This window comes from Rousettus aegyptiacus, unplaced genomic scaffold, assembly GCF_014176215.1.
Source record: "Rousettus aegyptiacus isolate mRouAeg1 unplaced genomic scaffold, mRouAeg1.p scaffold_m13_p_8, whole genome shotgun sequence".
Taxonomy (NCBI): Eukaryota; Metazoa; Chordata; class Mammalia; order Chiroptera; family Pteropodidae; genus Rousettus; species Rousettus aegyptiacus.
This window is the reverse complement of record NW_023416311.1, coordinates 94,440,163-94,462,480: the sequence shown is the minus strand read 5'-3', so window position 1 is coordinate 94,462,480 and position 22,318 is coordinate 94,440,163. Positions and strand designations below refer to the sequence as shown.

The following is a 22,318-nucleotide window of genomic DNA, read 5'->3' as shown; positions in this document are numbered from 1 at the left end:
CCCTCCCCACTCTCAAAGACCAGAGGAAGTTCAAAGTTATCTGATGCCTCCCTCTGCTTGAAGTATCTACAGCCATCTCTCTCTCTCTCTCCCAAGTGTGTGAATCACTGCTTCCCTGGCATTTAGCATCTGCTGTTTTCCATTTATTTGTTACTGCTTGTTTCTTTGGGGAAAGAAAGAAAAATACATAAGGTTTATAAACTTTTGCAGTCAGGTGTACCTCTTTTGGGCCCCCAGTACCAGTGAAGTACTTTGTATTCAATACAAACTCAATACATGTGCCTTGATCACAAAGCCATCAGTAGAGCAGCTTCTCAAAGTGTGATCTCTGGACCAGTATCATCAGTGTCACCTAGAGCCTTGTTAAAAATACAAATCCTTGGGTCCCACCCCGGACCTGCTGAATCAGAAACCGAGGGTGGCATCCAACAATCTGTTTTCAATAAGCCTTCCAGGTGGTTTGGACATAGGCTAATGTTTGAGAATGTTGGAGCCTTCCAGTAAAATGAGTGGCATATGGGCTATTCTTGGCTATTCAGAAGAGTGTGTTCCCTTCTCAGTTGTAAATAATTACAGTCCATCCCTGAAAAAAAAAAAAATGATCCATGCTCTGACCTTCTGAAAAAGTGGCTCTTTTTAAAATGAAGAAAAGAAGGGTTTCAGTGTAACAAGGCGCGAAATGGGTAGCGATACCTCTTAACAACCACACACACACGCACACACACACACACACACACACACAAATGGAAGTACTGATTGCTTTTGCCAAATCTGCAATTGTCCAAGCTCAGCTGGGAAGAGTCTGCTTCGCACATCCATCAGCAGACCTGTCTCCGGCTTCCTCTGGCATCAGGAATCAGTTCTAACATTTTTGGAATCACCAGTTTGGGAAAATCTTGGAGAACTTTTGGGTGATTAGGGTTTAAGAAGGAATAAAAGACCTCACCTCTCGAAAGGAAAGAAGAGCCAAGCTGGATCTCACAAGCCTGTAAGTTTGGTGTTGGTGTTTGGTTCTTTGTTTGTTCATGGAGGAGTTAAGAGGTGTGAGAACTTGAATCCCTATCTTCTGGAAGAGTCAGCATCCTCGGGGGTAGACAGCCATCCAGATATAGAAAGAAAGGAGAGGACTCTCATGTTTTATTCGGATTGAATAATTGATAAAGTGTTTGCTTTTTGATAAAGTTTGGTAAAGTGTCTGCGCGGTGAGGATTTCTATTGCAGCATCTGAAAGTACCATTTCCGGTTGAGACAGTTGCCCTGGATAAGAAACTGTCTCTTGTTTGGGGCCTGAGCTAGATCTTTCTGGTAAATTGAACTTAGAGCGTAATGCAAAGAACAGTGAGCACCACGTGCTTAAGCTTGTGATTAGTATTAAAACAGGAGGATCCAAATGAAAATCAGATCTTCACAGCATGAAACTTGTAATATGGAGAGAATACGGCACAGGGCTCCCCAAGCTTTCTGTGAAGGAAACAAATGTACTTCACCACAAGCCTCGAGGTGAGGGTGTAAATACAGGGTGCGCATAGGGCAGCGGTGGGCTCTGAGGGTCTCTCTGAGCATAGGGTGTTGCCGGCCACTGCTCAGAGAGGCCCTCCTTCTCCTGGGTCAGGACAGCTCTTCCTTCCTCCTTGGGCTTCCGCTTCCTCTTTATCTAACTTGAGGACACATCTCCTTCATGCCCAGGCCCCCAGGATGTAATACACCCTGCGATTCCCTTCATGACCCTTAACACAGCTTATAATAGTACATTCATTCAGTGACAGTTTGCGTAATGTCATCCTCCCTTATTGGAAGGTGATCCATGGGGACAGGGCCCATGTCAGGTTTGCTCACTCGTGTATCCCAAGTACTCACTGTCGGCTCTCAATATGTGCCGGGGACAGATGGATAGTTGGACACAGGTGAGCAGACAGGTGGGAGACTGCTCTCTATCTTTTCTCATTCCCTAATGCTCCAGCATACCCCTCATCATAAGATCTGTTTATCTTCCAATGACTTGACCATCTTCCTCAGCACACCACAAGTTTAAAAAGGGCATGGCACATAGCTTATTGTTTGTGTCCACAAGGTAGAAAGTCTATCAGCCTTTCCCTCCTGGGTGTTTCTGTCTGGAATACGAACACTGAAAATGTAGAAATCGCTCTTCCAAGTATGGCCTTGGGAGGACACAGAGTCCCCTCCCTTACAATAGAAAGACATTTGTGGGAGTACCTCATTAACAAATGAGTAGATTTCTAATTTTTTCGTTGTTGTTAAGACTGAAAAGCTGCAAGCAGCTAGAAAGGGAACTTAAGACTTGATTTTTACCAAATCCGTAACAGGATTGCACATCTCAAGGGAGTTGGTGAAGTGGTAGATGAGGTGTGAGTGGGAAGGCTCGGCAAAAAGGCTCCAGGGACAGGAGCGCAGGACTGATAGCCTCGAAGATGCAGCTTCTGATAAATAGCTACACGGAACTTTGGGATTAGTTGGTCCAAACTTTGCATTTTAGAGGCTAGAAATCCTTGGTAGAAGAAGAAGACTGCTGAGCTCTGCTGGTAGCAAATTTGTTCCCTGGATGAGTCACGTTATGGCTTAAGCCAGCTACAAGGGAAAAGAAAAAGGAAAGGTAAACGCACTAAGAAAGCGTCCACAGAACTTCACAGACACGTGAGGGGAATACCTGTGTGTCATAGATGCATCAATGGACACACGAAGCCCCACACTCTTCCACGTGTCTGAAATCCAGAGGGAGGACATGGTTTAACCAGTCATCAGATCTCCAAAGCCTACCTACCCTAGAAGGGCCCATCTGGCAGGTCTGAGTCGGCCGGGGCCCAGGAGTCAAGTCTCAGAAGCATCCCACCCGATACTCAAATTTTGAAAATCAAACCTTTGAGAGTTAGTGGCTGCCGGAGGAAGCAGCAGGTTCAAACATACTGTTCGAACTGTTTCCCATATGGCAATTTCCATGACGTGCTGCAAAGAAAGCGTCAGGGCTTCTGAGAGTCTCCTGGCCGTCGGCCGGACCCGGCCTGGGACCGGTCTGTGCGTGGCTTTGATAAGGAGACGCTTTAGGCCCCCACCTGTCTCCCTCCTTTCTGTCATTTAGAATACGAGGCTCAAGACCCTGGTATTTGTGGTGCTGCTAAGAAACTGGCAAGCACAGATCCCGCAACCTGCTCTGGATCCTTCATGAGCACAGGTGCGTTTGTACACCGTGCTTCTCATCGCTTCGGCAGACATCCTAGTATATAGACTGGTGCTGATGATGCAGAAGTTGGGCTATTCCCAGCACCAGCCCGAAGCAGGCAGCAATCCATGCTGATCCCCAGCTCCCCAAGTTGCACATTTTCCTCTCCACCATCCCAAACTGTGAACTATCCTCTCAGAGCCCTAGACTTCCCCATGTAGATCTCAGTTCAATTCGACCTTCCTTAAACCACACTTCAGCTGGCACATATATAAGAGGGTTGCCTGACACTCAACATAGTGCAGAAAATGTCCAGAGCAAGGTAAGAAAGATAAGGCTGTAATTATTGCTGGTCTAAGAAAGAAAGATTTACATTTGGGGGCGGTTTTTGTTTGTTTTGGTTTCATACTTAAGGAGATGAAGCGATTATTTAAATGGGTGTGGGGAGAATAAGATAAGAATAATTATTTGGCAAGAATGAGTTGCCCAGAAAACTGCTGAAGTTTGAATTAGGCTTATTCCCGTGGCACGCTTCCTGGGGCCTGTTCCAACTTGCTACCTGGCTCTCTGCTGCTTGTGCATCCAAGCAGTTTGCAGTTCTCAAGGAAGTAAACAGCTCCTGTGATCCGCACAGAAAAGCAAATATTGTATTCTGCAGCCTCATACCTCGGAGTTCTCCCAAGTGGGGTGAGCACACCCTGGGGGTGCAGGGGAACTAAGTGGTCCCTGGGAGTGTGGCAGGAAGTTATTAGAACTTGTGTAGTTTTCTCTCATTTGAGAAGGTTGTGTGCTTGATAGCACATGTATACATCAGTACAGTAGTCCAGGGTTATAATTTATGAATCTGTGTCGGGGTTATCATCTGGCCGCACAGTCTACATAGGTTGACATCACAGCCTGGAGCATTGTGAAATGCAGTTAAAGAAATCCCCTCAGTGTGCAGTCAACTCTATTGTCATCTTTTAGATTTGACAAATTCCTTCAAATTTCAGTGAAGATAATATATGGACTGCTAGAGCATGTAGTAGAGCTTCTTCACCCTCAAATTAATTTCTTTTATGAGAATAATACTGTAGAAGTCACGAAGCGACCTTATCTCTCCGGCTAAGGTGCTTCGCATCTCTGTGCATTCCATCACGGTATTCCAAGATGCCTCTCGGCCCCGCCCCTGTTACAAATGTTCCTCTCCTACATATCACTCCTATTTCTTTAGTTTTAAATGTCCATTGGGAGTTTAAATCTGTAGGTCTCACACTGAAATGTAGAATAGAATGTATCAAGCAAGACTTGAGAGAAAGTGGCCGTTTAAAAATGAAACCAAAATAAAAATTTCTTTGCCTTAGACACAATGATAGCAATTAAACGGGGGGGGGGGGAGGGGGGACAGGATTGTGAGAGTCATTTATACACTGTATTTCTGAGGTAATAGATCTTATTTGTTTTGAGGCCTCGCTCAGCCTTTAAGGTGACATATCCTTGAGAGGTATGTGGCTTTTGAGACTATAAATGGAGATAATGCTGATACGCATGGTCAGATTGTTACTCTCTTAAAAGAAACAGGATATCTCCACTTAGTTTCAATTCCACTTATTGTGTCTTTTTTTAGGCAAATGACTATATCACCTTCGATGGTGTAGAGATGAACTAGACAAAAAGTGCTTTGGGAAAAAAACAAAAAACAAAAAACAAAAAAAACACCGCTCTTGAAGACTTCATGTGGCGTGAAAGATTTGGAGTTTTTTGGTATTTTTCTCTCTCTCACCACATCTTATACAACACAGTAGTACAAAGCCAAGAGATGAAAACAAAGCGAAATATAAGAGAGCAGAAATTGCCCTGTGGAATCCGGGGCAGAAATTTCTTAAAGAAATAGAGCTGTTTAAAATGAACAGAATTCTCCCTGCCCACGTGTTTCCTTGCCCAGCTTGTTGTTTGCTGTTTGTTTGCTTGGTTTTGCTTGCCCAGCTTTTTACGTAAGTTACCGATGAAGCTCAGTAAATGACATTTGCAGAAAAGAAAAGTCACATCTCTCCCTTCTGGTTCTTGTTCTTATTTCTTCCCTCGAAAAATCCTTGCTTCTGCTCCTATCAAGATTCTGAAACCCCTCCTTCCTTGAAGACACTTTCCTAATTACTCCAGACCTTGCCAATTTCGTTTGCCCATGTCTCACGTTTTAACGCTTAAAAATCAGAAAGACGCCTCTTGGTTTATGTTGATGGGTAGACGCTCTCAAAATGTGCTGCCAAAGCTGTTTTTGAATATTCAGATTTATTCCCCCTAGAGACAAATATATCAATAAGTATTTGTGGTACTATCAGCTAGTGATAGCAAATAGGTGGCCTGCATGTCACGCACACGCCCTCTTCAGCTCCCAGAGCAAACATCTCTGACTCCTCCTAACACTCTTCTGCTGACAGCAGATATGATCTCAGAAGGTGATGACATGATGTTCAGGTGCCTGCAACCAAGTCACAGTATAAATCAATACTGGGCTCAGCCAACGTGACTTTGCCGTCCACATGAGCACTCTGCTGGTGCTTTGGGGGACAGGAAGACATAACACAGTGGTCCACTCTTACAGTATGTATTGTATTCCATAAATGAGTTATAGTTATTTTGGTACTTTTCATATTCCCTTCTTCTGTATAATCTGTTAGGAGCCATATGCTGTATATGACCTGGAGGAGTGACATCTGATTCCTTCCAAGAATCGGGGAGGCTTCGGGTGGTGTTTAACTATTCCATAGGGTTTCCACAGGAACACCCACAAAAATGGGTGACATTCTACAGCAGAAAAGTGACGTGTACAAAGAACATTTTAAGGCCTGTTCAGGAATCAGCGAATAGCCTATTAAGCACAAATGTTCAGCACATGCTTTGAGTTCCAGAAAGAATTATGACTTATTTTACAAGTACTGTGACTCACTGATGATTTTTACGTTGAGTGACAGGGTCAGAGATTTTGTCTTAAGGTTACTGAAAACTGAGAGGAAGAGCTGAACTGGAAAGGAAGTTGGAGGTGGAGACATGGCAGCCTTTGGCATAGTCCCCCACCCCACCCCACGGAGAAGTAGTCAGAGCCTGGATGCAAAGAGAGGCGGCCATGAAGACGGACAGGCAGGAGATGCAGTGGCGCTGACTGGTCAGCGGGGGCAGGGAGCAGGGCCGGCCTGCCGGCTGGAGTGCTGGCTTCTTAGGCTTGCAGCGTGGGGAGCCAAGGGCTCCTCGCTGGTAGAGAAGGGTATAATGAGTTTCCGCCCCCTTTTTTTTCGTTTTTCCCCCTGAGGGCAAGGCCAGTCTTAAGCAATATTTCGAACACGATTTTGTTTACCTTCAAACCCTCCAGCCGCCTGTTATCCACTCCTCCTCACTTGCCGGCCCCTCTTTTCACAGGTTTCCGGGAGCCTGGGGCCCTCATACTGCTCTAAACGCCTTCACTAAGGCACCCACCGGCTCCCCTAACAGGTTCCCGGGCCCCCGGGCAGCCTCTTCCTTCTTCCCCAAGTCATTTCCTCCCCTTGCACTACCACCACCACCACCACCAACAAAAACAAAAAGACCAAAAACAAACAAACAAACAAAACTCTTCCTGTTTCTTCCAAGCCCTGTGTTAGTAAAGCGATCTGATTAAACCAATTTAAATGATGGCCAATTATCCTATGACGCTTAGCAAAATATGTGCATTTTAAGAAGAGAATCTTTGTACTTTCAAATGAGTGTCTTATCGGTATGTTTTTCAAATGAAATTGTAAAAATCACGAAGCCCGGACGGACGAAGATGCTTTTACAGGAAATACCATGGTCGACTGACCATTAGGCCTTACCTGCGGTCACAGCTTCCCTAAGACGTCTGTGCTTATCAGTGCCTTCCCTTCAGATTCTTAAGTTATGTTTCCTAAAATTTCTCAAGCTTGTTCACAGTGACTTTGGATAGGGATGGGTAGGGCTGGGGTATGAGCTGTTACTGTAAAGGAGAGATTGGCAGTTGTGACGTTCAGGTCGTAAACCTTTCAGGCGTTGCTGGCCAGCGTCTGCCGCACCTGCTCACTTACTTGCCTTTGCAGTGCACGAGCAGCCTTAGGCGCTAAGTGAACTAAAGGGCCTACCCGTTCTAATAAGACTTTACTGAAACAGGCGTTGGGCCAGGGTTGACCCCCAGGCAGCAGTGGGCCTACGCCTGCTGTAGAGGATCGTGTGTGAGCCTGGGGCAGCCTCCTCTGCTGCTTCCCGCGTGGCCTCCCTCCGCAGAGCACCGCTCAGCTTTCCAGTCCAGCGTCTTCAAGAAGTCGCTGCCCTTAGAAAGATGTTATCAGCAAACCAGCACGAACTCAACAGCACTCCTGGAAAATGGGGAATTCAGAGAACGAGTCATGCTGATCTGGAAAAGGCAGTAGAAGGCCTTCCAGGTACTGCCTGGAACTAAGCAGCAGACCAAAACGGAACCACACTGTCTTCAAGGCGACCAGTGACTCTTCCTTTAAACCCTGCCTAAATGGCAAGCCCAGTTAAAACTCTCTTTCTGTTACAATAAGCCATGTGATTCATGTAAAACTTCCACTAAATTGTTTGTATAGAAAAAGGACCCTGGAAGAATCTGGCGAGTTTACTGTCACCGCTGAATTGGATTTGACTAAGCTGCTGTATCAGGCCACCTCTGACAATTGATCCATTATCTTCTCTCCTGCCAATCCTTGCGTTTGCTACTTAGGTCTCTTTTACATGCCTTGTTGATAGTCCTCCCCCGTCCTCTCCTTTTGTATATCTTGAGATTTTCCTACATACACAACACGCACACACCCGATCTTATCATTGTGGAATTTAGGGCAAGGCGTGTCGTAGTCCTGCTCCCAGAGATATGTCCAGTGTGAGCAGGCAGCCCACTGCTGCTGAGGAATGACCCATGGGTCCGCCTTTAGTTGGCAGCCCACAAACCCAAGGAACTCCAGGCCCCACAGTTTGGTCACCCGCTAGCTCATGGGACCGTGGCAGGAGCGAGAGATTCCTGCTTCACCGAGGACGCCTGTATTCGCCTCAGTCTGAAATCAAAACCAAGGGAGGACATATGCAGATTCTCCTCCTTGCCATCTGCATCTCCTACTATTTTTGAAGCACTGAGAATCACTGAAGGACAATGACCTCTCCTTGGGACGGGGACACATACAAATCTGCCACAGGAAGGGCAAATATGGGCCAATGACTGATTACATTACTACGTCCTTAAAGGCGATTTATTGCTTCAGCTTTCTAAGGGACCAAGAAAGCTATTTAATCTGTATGCAGTAAAGCTCATCCAAATCACCAACAAAGTGGGCTCAAATTGTTTGGGGATGACAAATGGGAGGAAACCGGAAATCGACTCAGGGAGAATAAGGATGAAATTATGTCTTCTGCCGAGCCACAGCCTGAGCACCTCGGTGACATCAGCAGCCGCTTCTCCCCCAGCTGCCGCTGACGCTCCGCACGCACCAGAGCAGGCCGGGGTTTGGCGAGTTTTGCTTTTCAGTTTCACTGTTTTCCTCTTCAGTCCTGAGTTACTGTCTTTGTTGGAAAGCAACGAGTCTAGTGTAGCCGTAAGTTTGTGTTTCAATTTCTGCAGTCAGCTCGCAGGCTTCTTGCTACTTGGAGGCTGATTTATGGTTGTTCTGATTCCCTTTTTCTGAATGGTTATTCATTCCCAGGCCTGGCCTCTCTGATGGCCATCTGGTTCTCCTTTGGTCACTCAAACATCTGCCCCCAGAGATTTGGAAAATGAACTTCCTTTGGCAGCCTGAAAATAATCTTAGTGTGACAGGAGCATGAAAGGGGAAATCACCAGGCTCCACCGTCCTGGAGACGCTGACCAGGGGCAAGAGCCAGCAGGGTATCCGTCCTAAGGATTCGGAGCTGGGCGTCGTCTGTCACAGCTGCAGATTTTTGTTTTTCCTCATGTGCTGAGAACATGGCAGGATTGGGGTACAGCCAGCCCTGCCGTTTACCCTGGGATCAGATATGCCTGTGCGACGGAAGTGGTTGGAGATCAAAGCCATGCTTTGCACGGTTTGTTTGTAAGGCTTCGAGAGTTAGCTGAGAAAGACAGATGATGCTCAGGAGTTCAACATTATGTTAGTCACAGCGTGCTCATGGAGATCTCATAAATGCTTCGGACGGCAGGTACAGGACATTTCTAAGTACTAGACTTTAAGCTTTGGACCAAAGGGTCCTGTCTCACAGTAGTAGATAATGGTGGTTTCCTCCCCACCCCCACAAGACTAAAATTTGCCAGGAGCTAAGACTCAACCCCTGTGCTGTTTCTCATCCAAAGTTATTTCTAGCCACAATGTCCAATGTAGCTTTTCAGAGGTTCTGCATTGAGATATAAATGTCAACATAGTGATACACAAATAACTAAAATGGCAACCTATTCAGATCCCCTCACTAGTTATAATTTAAAGATGTTAAAGCCTAATTAACATCCAAACTTAAAAATCCTTGACCTTTGGTGTTAAAAAACAAAGTATTTCAGGCCCTCCTTCGATCTCTTCTTCTTTTGCTCCAGATCTTCGTAAGGAGATTCTCGGAGTCGGGTGCTGGTAAGAAGTAGTGCTTTTCAACCTCTGTGACCTGGGCTCTTTCAGTGCGAAGAAAGTGGAATTTGTTTAACAGCAGGTCGCTTGTGTCCTTTACATTTTAGTGAAATGTAAATAAACAAAGAATAAGTGGGCTCACAATGATATCAAAACATTGGCCTTACACCCATGACATTTAGAAAAGTAAGCCAATCCCCGGCCCCTGGACCAAGGTCCCTGGCCAAATTTTGTTCCTGGGACCTTATTTAATTTTGCCAGAGACCTTGTCAAGAATTGTAAAAAGTCAGAAATTTTACGCTACTGATTCAAGGACGCTGGCAAAAGAGCTGAGGTTCCTGGTGGATCCGAGACAAATGACTTTGTGACTCATGGCACAGCATTTTTAAGATTCAGTCCCAGTTCAGGCATCGTGTTTGCATGATTTCCTCTTGTACTCCACAAGCCCTTTCGGGGTGATGCAGAGGGGCTCAGGTAGATGCACGTGCACTGCATTTGTGCCATAGCTGAGGAACCCTGAGAATAGGCAACCCGAATCTTTTACGATGGGCTAGAAGCAAACCTGACTGCTCCTTGCTCTAGAGAGAAACATTATCTTTATTATACTGGACAGTATACAAATCTGTCCCTTTCTCCTGAGTCACTGTCTCTAACTTTTAAGGCTGTTCACTATAAAACATCATTTAAGGATAGATAAACCAGAATAAAAACAGCCTGTGTCTCTGTTCACAAGACACGGGGGAAAAGGAGACACTCAAGGAGAAATGTCTGCTGACAGCCTAGAGCAGAGACTCCGTAACATCAATTAAAGGAGGGTCGATGATGAAAATATTCTCGACTTCTCTTAAAGATGCCAGTCAGTCTGTAGCAGTTGTTTCAAGTCTGTGACCTTAAACTTAAACTCAGCTCACAGGAATCTTCCTTGTCTGGGTGGGGGAATCAACCTACTTAAAGTGTTTTTTGTTTATAGTCAAGAGTTTCTTTATTTACATTTACACGTTGAGATAAAAGTTTAGGGTGCCCTGATATGTACTGCGTTGGGTGTGGATTGCACCTCTGATAGAGCTTCCCGTTCTTAGGAGCAGACGCGTTCCAGCCTGGACCACATTATCCATTTCTACTGTTGACATAGAAATGCTTAGATTTAAGGAAGCTGTTATCTTTCCCGCCATTTATTCAGCTCGAAAAACACCCTCTGCAGATTCATGAACCAGACCTGCTGTCGATGCTTCCAAAGCTCATGCCCCTAATGAGCTAGTAAGGACTGATACCTCTGCCACCTACTCCTTAGCAAATCGTCCTTCCTCGGGTTTTGAATGTTTCAGGGGTCAAGTAGCATTGCTTTCTGCTGCCTATTTTTGGGCAGTAATTGGATATGCCTCTGGAGTTTCATATCTGCCTCCTTTTGGGCAGACTAACTTGAATTTCTATTTAACCTGCTGCTTAAATGGACTCCTCCTTTCGTAGCCCTGCTTCCCGAGTCTGTGTGCCTTTTTTACTGCTCCTATTCCTTCGCTTTCTGACTCGGGTTTTTTTTTTTTTTTTAAAGTCCTATTCTAGATTCTGTCATGTGGGGCTCATGTGGAATCAATGAGTCCTCTGTTCACTAAAGTGTCCATTGTTCGAATCTTAACCACCTCTGAGTTTGCCAGTCCCGCCCCCCCCCCTCCCCCCCAGGAAATAGTCTCCCATTAGACCGACATCAAGTTCTGACCTACGATCATCCAGCTTGGCTCCCTCTTCGTGTGTCTCGTGTTTGCTTCCTTTGCAGTCCTAATGTCATGCATTTCTCGGGCCACTTCAGATATAACCATGTCCCCTTTAAAATTTACTCTGGAATATATATATATATATATATATATATTCCAGAGTAAATTTTATATTTTATATTTTATATATATATATTCTTTTTATATATATATTTTATATATATTCTTTTATATATATATATATAAATTTTATATTTTATATTTTATATATATATATTCTTTTTTTTTTTTTTTTACTCTTCCTGGTCTTTCTCACCCCTCACCTTTAAATCCAATCACTCTCGGCATAGCCGTCCCAAATCCTCTTACTCCAGCTCTTTATCTATAGTGTATAAATCACATCTCTCATTGTTTTCCGGGCCTGAGGTCCCTGTAGGGAAGTTCTCGCATTCCGGTCTCTGTAGTTTTTTGCCTCTCCTCTGCAGTAAGATTTCTGTAGATCCCAGTCACTCCCTCTAAACTAGGAATAGCTAAGTGTCTCCCCATCTTTGTGGCACCCACTTTAAGGGTAGTTAGACACATCTCTTTTCTTTCTACGTCATTCTACTCTGGACTTTGCAATCGCATCTGCCTTTCACGTATGTCCAGTCTGTCGCCCGAGATCTCATCTTTTTCTCCCCTCTGTAGTTAAAGATGCTCAAAATATAATTTTTTTTTAAAAAAAAGAAAATCCAAAAGTCCAAGACCTGTTGTTAGGATTTCACCTTTTTTAAGGAAATATCTCTGTTCCTTTAGCAAACCATCATGTAGTCCTTATTTTCTCGCGTGCGCTGCTCCTGTTCTGAGTGTGAGGCCAGAGCATATTGTCGAAGCCTCTTTGGCGTCCTGTGCAAACCTGATTTCTAAAAATGAAGTTCTCCAGGCGCGTGGCCTAGAACTGCCTGCTTGGCTGTTAGGTTGCCAGTACTTTTGTGGAGCTTTTTTTTCATCTTCAGTCCAGAAAGGTGGCATAGTCTCTTTGGGTCCCCATTTGTTTTGCTTTATTCTTTAATTAAATTTATTATCTTTTTGTAGGTATAAAGTCAAAATGTAGATCTCTGCAATTTCAAGCTGTAATCACAGTCTGTGCCGTCATCACATCAGAGGCACCCTGAGACCTGGCGGGGAGAAAGCTTGAGGGGTTTTTTTGGTTTTAATTTTAACTAAACCTTCACTATACCCCTAGGACACACATCAGGTACTCTCACATGCGTTCTTATTTAATCCTCATAATATTCCTAATTCATAATATTCATAATGTCCCAGTGTACTTTTTACAACATCTTGAGAGATCTCTAGGTCCACACTTGCTGGTTTTAGCTACAAGCTTTCGGTAGTAAAGTAACACACTATCTTTGCCATCAGATGTCTTTGGCATAAGAACTCTTACTGGTATTTTATAGATTAGAGAAACTAAATCTCATTTCATTCTTCGGTGCATTTGAGAATTTAAGATAATTACAAGGTGATTTTAGCCCTTTAAAAGTAAGTGTGTTTGTTCCTTTCTGTGTAATGAAATGACTGCCTCTGACATCAGTACTCTCTCTATATATATATTAGGGACACAGTACATGTCACTACCTATGGTATATGTGAATTGCATTATGCTTTGTGTGCTTGTAGTTCATACAGAGAATGGAACAGAAGTTTACGCAATTGCTGGTTAAAATACCTGTATTCTGAATAGAGAGCAACCAGAGGACAACAGCTCCCCTCTTTATTTGCCTGGTGGACTAGTTGGCACAGCTGAGAGCCTCATCCTCCCAATCTCCGTATCTGTAATGAGCTCAGGGGAGGACAGGGGGTCTGGGAACATTCCAGCTCAGTCCCGCGTCTCCTTGGAGGCTGGTTCTGTTTGGCCCAGGGTAGTAGTGAGTTACAGAGCATAGGCCCCCTGCCCCCTTTCTGTAAGCCGGGGCTTTTATTAATTCCCTGGGTGATTCCAATGCCCACCCTAGAAATCTTTTTCAAAATCAAATCTACTCCAAATAGCTGTGTCAATCCATTTCATCCTTTTTCAGCTGTTTCTATGCCACCACTTCAGGCCCTGCCTTTCTTCCCACTCCCAGAGATCCTCTGTCAGCAATGCCTGAGCCTTCGGGGCAGTTCTCTGTGTGAACCAGGGTGCCTTGGGGCTTTCTCCAATTCAACTTTCTCAGCGTGGATCCGTTACCATGCATTTGTCTGCTTACTGGTTTCCAGAATTTTGTTGCTGTTGTCTTCCATTGTCTTTGTCCTTGCAGAATTATGTGTTTCATTTAAAAAATATCTTCCCTGTCATTTCAGGGTGGTTTCTAGAGAGAAATCTGCCACCTTTAATCAGAAGCCTATGTCATTTAATTCTTAAATCAAGCCCCGTTTTTGAGATGAGGATATTGAAACTCAGAAAGGTTAACTAACTTGCCTAAATTGCTAATAAATGGTGCAAGCAGGATTTGTGCCCAGGCAGCTGGATTCTTAACCACTTTGGCCTACCCACCTCATTATAAAACCAGAAGCTAGAGACTCTTCTTCACTAAGAGAATCTGGTAGATTACAAGTGTGAGAAACTGCAAATAGAGAGACTCCAACTTGAAAATTGGCAAATTATATTAGATTCCATTAATAGAATGGCATTGTTATATAACACATGAATCAGAACTTGCTGGCGAATAATAGATTGTATCAAGTGTTCCTCTGAACCAAAGGCCTTCCAGGGGAACCTTTTCCACATTTCATTTTAGAACAACTAAAATGACATCATTTCCAGAACAGTTTGATTTGTTCTGTGCATCTAGGGGAAAGGAAAACAAAAAACAAAAACAGCAAAGGGACTTTCTTCAAGTGTAAACATTTCAGCAATTACAAGACAGGAGAAACTTGCTGCAACCAACTCATACTTTGTATGTTGCTACTTTCTGAAATAATCTGGTACTAACGTATCTAAGCCACCTGCTTCCTGTTCATCCAGTTACAATTGTGACAGACCAGTTTTCTGTAATAAGAGAAGTGATTTCATTTCGGTTCAGAGCCCTATGCTAACACTTCACGGGGGATCTAGAATAAGATTCCACTCCTGCCTTGAGCTCACCAGTGAGCTTCTTACAACACTTGGAGAGGTCATTAGGTCCACACTTAACTGGTTTTAGCTACAAGCTTTCAGTAGTAAAGTAACACACTATCTTTACCATCAGATGTCTTTGGCATAAGAAATCTTATTCCTATTTTATAGATTAGAGAAACTAAATTTCATTTCATTCTTTGGTGCATCTGAGGATTTTTTTTTTTTTTTTAAAGTTCCTTAAGGTTATGGTTCTCTTACTTCTAATCCACCTCCCTCAGATTCTGAAAATCGAGAGGTGTTCGCAGCACCTGTGCTGGCATCGTGAGGACGTCAGGTTGGACACAGTCCACGCGCCCTTGTAAAACTCTACACCACTCATTTCTTACTCTCACTTTGTTCACACGTGACCTATGCAAGATCCCAGGCATATGACGCAAAAGCGTCTCACTTTTAAACTTTGGGGACTTGGTTTTATTTCCTCATCCGTCAAATGGGGATAATATTATTTACCTCGTTTACATGTTTGCTATGGAAATTAAGTGGGAAAAATGAGGGGTAAATGGACTATGCAGTATGGTACAGTATTGATCATCCAAGGTATTAACTTAATTAAAAGGCATCTTAGGGTGAAGGAGGGAAATTTCCTGGTAATACATGAAGCTGGCCATTGGGAGACTGACTGTAAGTCACAGCCTTGCCTGGAATGAGCTGAGAAACCTTAGGCCACTTTCCTTTTGGGTTCCTCCTATGAGTGCTCTAAATTTTCTGATTATTTGAAAACATGGTGCTATGCTAGAAAAATAAAGGGAGAATGGAAGAAGGAAACTTCTTAAGTCCAGAAACAGTAGTCTGGGATGGTTTTTATCTCTTTCCATGAGCTTCTCAAACAGGCTTTCTGATGGTCTGAGCCCTGGCCACTGTGTATGTAATAAGCCACCTGCTTAGTGGGCACCAGAGTCGGTATGACTTACAAACCCAAGGAATACCTTTCTCTGTAGGCTCATAGCCTGAGTCAGGTGGTGTAACCAGAAAGAACCGGGAACTTAATTCAGTCTCCCATAATTGCTGTTTACAGTCTGGAGACAAGTTCTTTCCGTAAAGTTTTTAAACCAAAGACAGGAGAGGCCCTGAGGCTTCTCTCTGGGTTACTTCTGTTTGCACGTCTATTTCTGTGCCCCAGATCCTTGGCATGTCTCCAGGAGGGTTCCTTTGTGCTGTATATGAATTAATGTCACAATTTGGGCTTGGGAAAGACATCTCTCCCGGGAATCTCTAAAATCATCCTCAGGATTCCATTCTTGCCTTTACTTCATAATTTAAATCTGGAGACCTGCCAGTCTCTGACATTGTAATAGGAATTCACCAAATTTATCTTAGTTTTATATATCAGGATTAATTTGTTTTCCCAAAGCCCCTTCCTCAGTTTGCCTACATCTCCTCATTTCTCAGACCTCTCCCACTTTTCTCATCCAGAAAGATACTTGAACTTGAGGGCAAAGGGGGAGTCTTCCAAATCTTGTTTATTATATATGCAATTACCTCTTAGAAGGGGAGGTTGCCTGGGAGATTACTCTTACTGCTTACTTTATACATTTTTACATACTGAATTTAATATATAATGTGTGACTTTTATTATCTGTTAAAATTCAGGGATCTTTTTACATTACAATTACATGACTTTCCAATGACTGCTAAATATTAAAGGATATCTTCTATATCTTTGGAAAGTATATCTGTGTTCCTTCTATTTTATTAATATGACTTTATTTCCTCCAGAACCTCAAAGAAAAATAATATACCAAATGGGAAGACTCACTGTTTGATGTATTTCATAAGCTTTGTACATGTAAATTTACCCTCCAAATTTGTTATAAACACTCTCAGTGCATAAGTCTCTTCTCTCTTATAAATATAGTTTTTTTCTTTTTCTTTTTTTTTTTTTAAGCATATTTGGCTTTTCTCATGCAGAGGACCCAATGGACCTTGAGATCATTCTTTCTGCATCACCTCTTGGGATCAGCTAGTGTAGACATACGACTAACAGATGTGGGGGGCTGACTCGATGTGGACACCTCCATGTAGCCTGCACAATGCTTGATTCTGGGAAGTTTTCAAATCAATACTCTGGAGTGTAGCGTGTGGAACATCTGGTTGACCCAAGGGGTGTGGCTGTTTGGCTGCCACAAAATCAAAGTTTAACTGTATTTTAAGAACCTTAGGATTAAGTTCAAGTTTCTGGTTTAATATCTGTTGCAACTTGCACGGTAGGAAAAAAAGCACTATCCCGCAAGTCAAGACACCTGGGCTCTAGGTATGGCTTTGTGACCACACGGGTGACTGACTGTCCAACAAGTTTCCTCAAGAAGTCAAAAGACCCCTTGGGGCCCCATAAACTTTGAACCCTCCCTCGCTCCCTCTGTGCGGCGAGGCGTGTGGCGAGGAGGAGCTGGCCGGCGTGAGGCCACATCTGTTCCAGGTGATCCGCAGAGCTCTGCTTTGCTCCGTGTACCTCACGGGACGCCTACATGGCTGCTCCTTGAGCCTTGAGACAACTTCTGGGAGGGGACCGCAGGCCGCCCTCTCCCCTCAGCTCTGTGCCGTCTGCATTTCAGGTCCCTCGGGCAGATGAACCCCAAGATTCGTGTGGCTCTGAGGATTCCAAAGGAAGCCTGGAAAGCCCCAAACAGGGCAGCAGTAAAATGAAGCTCAAAAGTCGTCTTTCAGGTAAGTGGGACTCTCTGCCTGATGCAACCTGTCCGAAAATGAGCTTCCAGCCTTCAGAGCGGGAAGACCAAGTTACTAGCAAGAGGAGGTCCTTTTCTTTTTTTTCTTAAAACCTCAAAATTGTTTTTTCTTTAAGATCTTGCATGCTCCAGGCATAAAACTGCTTTCAGCCTAGCTGCCCATTTGAATATTTTTATTTGAGTCATCATGAAGTAAATGTCAACATCTCTGTTTGTTTCTGCTGAAATGTAAATTTCCTGTTGGTTCATTTACTTCCATAGGACTTCAGGTGACCCTTTCGCTGTGTGATATCCCCGATGGCCTATGTTTTCAGCAAACATACTTCCCTTGGTCCACCAGAACAAGGGGCAAAGAGCTAATATCAAATCTGTATTTCAGCTAAGCTGGGGAGGTGGGGAGAGATGGGATTACAGCTTTCGAAACAAATAGGTTTGACATTTCCTGGGCACATCCTTCTAGCAGCTGGCCTGTGCCCTGGGAGAGAAAGTTAGTGTTAGAGCAGAAGCATGTGTTGGGACCAAATGGCTTCCGTGGATCCTCAGCACTTTTGCCTTGATGGGCTCTTTTTTTAAAAAAAAAAAAATGAATTATATTTTATGGCTGCATTGGTGTAAAGATACAAGCCGATTCATTATTAGCTATTCACTACTATTATGTCCTTTTTTTCCGTCATAATTTAAAAGAAATTAAAACATTTTTGTGGGCCCCTAAAAGTGGTGTGGCCGTCAGCACTACGTCTGTGGCCCGATGGAGAAGTCAGCCCCGGCTGTCCCCCTGAAGGACATCTGGTATAGCAGGAAAAGTCAGAGTTTGGAAGCGTGACAGAGTCAAGTTTACCCCTCGGCTCTTGAGTTAGCTTATGACCTTGGGCTGGGTATTCACCATCCCTGGACTTCCAGTCTCTCACCTGAAAAAAGGAACTAATAATCTTGACATCGAAAGGTCAGATTTTAAAAAGTAATAAAAATAAACTCACATAAAAGCAGCTTGCACAAAGCATGTATGTTAACCTCCAAAAAATGTCAGTTTCCTCTTCCTGCCACCTAAATCAGTGCAGAGGTGGTGTCTGTGCCCGCCAGCCAAGAGCATCTCCTTCCCGCTCCTCCTGGCCCACTCCTGGGTCATTGTCAGGTATGGTGGAAAGTCTAAAACCATAAACTACATCAGGGTTGTTGTTTTTTTTTTTTTTTTAAACCGAGCAACAAAATGGATGACTTTGTAACTCAGAATGATTAGGCAGTATATATAACTGAGTGAATGTTAGAATGTGGGTTTGTGTCTAGAGCCGTATGAGGACCAGAGGCTGAGACTGAGGAGGGAGGTCGTGTCCAGGGTCCTCTTGTGGAGAGAAAGACCAGGTCACTTTCAGCCTGAGGAACAACAGAGAGAATTACATTTAAATCCTGCATGTGTTTGGAATCAGAAGTCACAGGGGCCTAGAGGAGATCTTTAGCTCAGCTGTCTTGGCAGAGTTAATCAACACCTTATAGACAGTTCCCAGGGGAGGGCCACAGAACTCTGGGGAAATATCACGGACCTTTGAAACCAGTGCAGTCACATTCCTCATTTTATGGATGAGACCGAAGAAGTTAAGGGGATCCCAAAGGTCACTCATTCAGTGCCAGCAACACGATCTGCCTCCCAGACAGAGTTCTTCTTACTCGCCCTCTGACTTCCTGAGGATCTTCAAAAAGCATCCTGTTCCCAGTCTGGGGCTTAATAGATATAGATGTGGGCGGGTGGATATGGCTGAGGATCTTCCAGACCCAGGACTCTCCAACTCTGTTCTTTCGAGAATGAGCAGCACGTTCGGCTGAGTAGTGGTAAATCCAGGGCTGGCTACTGTTTACCACAAATGGACGCCACCCTTCCTTCCCGTACCCTTCCCAGACATCCAGGGCCGCAACGAGGAAAGGTAGGAGAGCGCAGGAAGCACGTGCATGAGGTCAGGTGGAGCTGTGTTCACTTCCCAGCCCTGCCGCTACGGGCTGTGCGACCTGGAGCAAGACACTTGACTTCTCTGGGCCTTCGTTCGTTGATTCTGCAAGTCGTTGTGGGTGCCTTCTCAGCGCCGGGGCTTGCCGAAGGGCGCGCGTGGCACTGCCACCCTGCAGAGCGGCGGCAGTGGGCCCTCGCCGTGTGGCAGCTGCCACTGCTACCGGCCTCGTTGCCGCTGGCGTCACCTCAGCGTCGTCATTTTCATCGTTCTCGCCTCTTCTCCTCTGAAGAAGGGAGGTGCTCCAGTGGGTTCAGACGGGAAAGAGTCTCAAGAACTCACAGGCCATGATAAGGCAGCACAAGACGTGTCCGGGTTGTGGCCCTCAGGGGAGGCGAGAGGCGTTCAGAGGACGCACGATAAAGAGGGCCAGTTCCTTGGCAGGATTTGGTAGAACAGAAGGTGAGGAAACCAGTGGTCTAAACTTGGGACAAAATGCTCAGGAAGTGCTTAGGGACAGTGGCGGGGAAAGTTGGTCAGAGTCGTTTTGGACGACTGTTTGTCCTCCCCAGCTACTGAAAGATCAGCAATCCAGCAGTCACGGCGATTCGGTCCAGCAGAGCTCGTCAGAGAGATTAGGAGAAGGGAGACCCTTGGGGTGGGAGCCGATGGTGCTGGCAAAGTCGGGTGAAACGTCGACTGTTATTTACGTGCTCCCCAGTTTTGGAAAAGGTGCAGGTGGAGGACAAATCCTCTCCTTTGAGGATCAGCAGGCGAAAGCAGTGAATTCGCATAGCCAGGCAGTGGGAGATGAGACTGGAAAGGCAGCGTGGAGACCAGTTAAAGAGGCATAAGGCATGGGATCTGCATTCAGTGCTGTGACATACGTTTGGTCTAAAGACACTTGACTACAGAAGCTTGTAATGGGATCAGTTCTTCATTTGCCCTGTGAACTTGGATATTTATTTCCTATTTTCTTAAAGCGAGCCACTCTGGTTTTCACACGTCAGTATATCATCTACACACACGGCTGTATGTGGTTTCTCTTCTGTTTATGCAAGTGCCTCCCTGTCAGCTCAAAAGGAATTTTCTTCTAATAAATCTTTTTCAGATGAGTAAGCATGCCAAGATTAATCTAGTCGTGAATTATTAAGGAGGGTCTGTAAAGAGGTTCCAGCCATTTCTGCTATGATTTTTGCCCAGTCTGGCTCCAAAATGACTAAAGCGATTTCATGGAACATTTTTTCTGAAATTATAACCTGAGTTTTCATTACTTCGTGCCTTCTTTTTTTGCCAGTAGGGTTCCCTTTTAATTTTGCTATTTTTGATTTATCCCTGTTAATGCCTTAAGCTTGTGATCTTTTTAAATGGAAATTTTTCTTTGACTGCAAAGGAATTTCAGGTTTTTGAAAACCTGTATCATAAAGTTAATATTTAGTTTTTGAAAAACTAGACCTTTCGTGATGTTCATTTCAATATGACCGTATCATCCCTATTTTAACTCTTCATCACTATAAAAATGTCAATATATTATTTTTAAAAGAGTACAGAATCATTTCGTTTTATGAAAAACTTAGAAATTTTTAGGCAAATTGAAATTTTATGTCATCACATGAAACATTACATGATCTAGGAAAATTGATATTCCAAAGGATCTGTATGCGTGTATAGCTAGCTAGCTAGTTAGATAGATAGATAGTATGTAATGTAAACATTGTAATATGACTATCACTATCATTTAAGATTAAATTTCCTTAAATTATCTTATTTTAAAACAGCATATAATATAAAGGAAGTACTGATAACGGTGTCTTTAAAAATTGTTGCTATATAAATTTCTTAAACAGGAAACAAAATACTAATCATAAAGGGAAAAATCTGTATATTATACTATATTAAAATTGTGAACTTTTGCTCATCAAAAAATACCGTTAAGAGAGTGGAAAGGCAAGTTAGAGACACGGAGAAGATATATGTAATACATATGTAATACATAGATCCCATGATCTGTCCAAATATCCAAAATATACTAACAACAAATTAAAATCTGTAAATCAACCACAAAAAGACAGAAACCCAATTAAAGAATGAGCAAAAGACTCGAGCAGGCACTTTGCAACTTTACAGAAGAAAAACCCAGTGAATTTTTAAAAGAAGATCAATCTCACTAGTCATCAGGGAAATGTCCACTGAAAACCACGATGAAATGCCATTCTGTGTCCATCAGAGTGGATAAAAGTAAAAAGACTGACACTGTTAAATGTGACGCAGGTGTGGAAAAACTAAGACTCATGCCTGCTGGTGGTACAGTGTTGGTAAAGGTGCCTGTAGACCTGTGCCCGAGCAACATCACTCCCGGATCTGCATCTGACAGATGTGACATGTACCAGAATGTTCAGTGACAGCATATCGTAGACCAGGAGTCAGCAAACTACCACCTATTGCTGTATTTGTAGGACCCACGCGCCAGAAATGCTTTCTACATTCTTAGTGGGTTGTAAAAACATTTTTTAAAGAATACGGAACACAGACTACGTGTGGCACATAAAGCCTAAAACATGGACTGTCTTGACCTTGACAAGAAGAGTTTGCTGACCCTTGTTCTAGATCTGAAACTGGAAACAAACCAAATGTCTGTCAGCAGTAGAATGGGTAAGTAAATCATGATATGTTTATACAACGAAGTAGCATCTAGAAACGGGATCAACAAACTGTTGGCATGCAATACCATGTGGTATTTCACAAACAAAGCAAGGAATGAGGAACCAAATATTTAAAAAGTATGTATTGTACGTGTTCATTTATGTAAAGTTTGAAAATAGACAAAAGTAATCCATGATGTTAGAAGTCAGGATAGTATTTACCCTTAGGTGAGTTAGGGGCTTTGGGTTGTTCTTTTGGTCCGGGTGTTATTTGTACTTTCACTTTGTGAAATTTCATGAAACTGTACATTAATGATTTCTGCACATTTCTGTAAGTTGTTATACTTTGATAAAAAAGATTCTTTCAAAAGTTATTACCATACATGAAAAAAAAAAATAGCATCTGCCCCACCAGAGGAACCATAGCAACCGCAGTAGTATCTAGTGATATTACTTGCATCACTAG

At 43.6% G+C, this 22,318-nt stretch overlaps 1 protein-coding gene across 8 annotated transcripts in view; it reads left to right on the top strand.

The window, feature by feature from the left end:
- PDZD2 (PDZ domain containing 2) overlaps positions 1–22,318 on the top strand; it is a 311,190-nt gene that overhangs the window by 249,146 nt on the left and 39,726 nt on the right. For all 8 annotated transcript variants that reach the window (XM_016138284.2, XM_016138283.2, XM_016138290.2 and 5 more), the window contains one exon: positions 17,142–17,253. In XM_016138284.2, the coding sequence (XP_015993770.2) occupies positions 17,142–17,253 (112 nt within the window). The remainder of the gene's footprint in view (positions 1–17,141; positions 17,254–22,318) is intronic.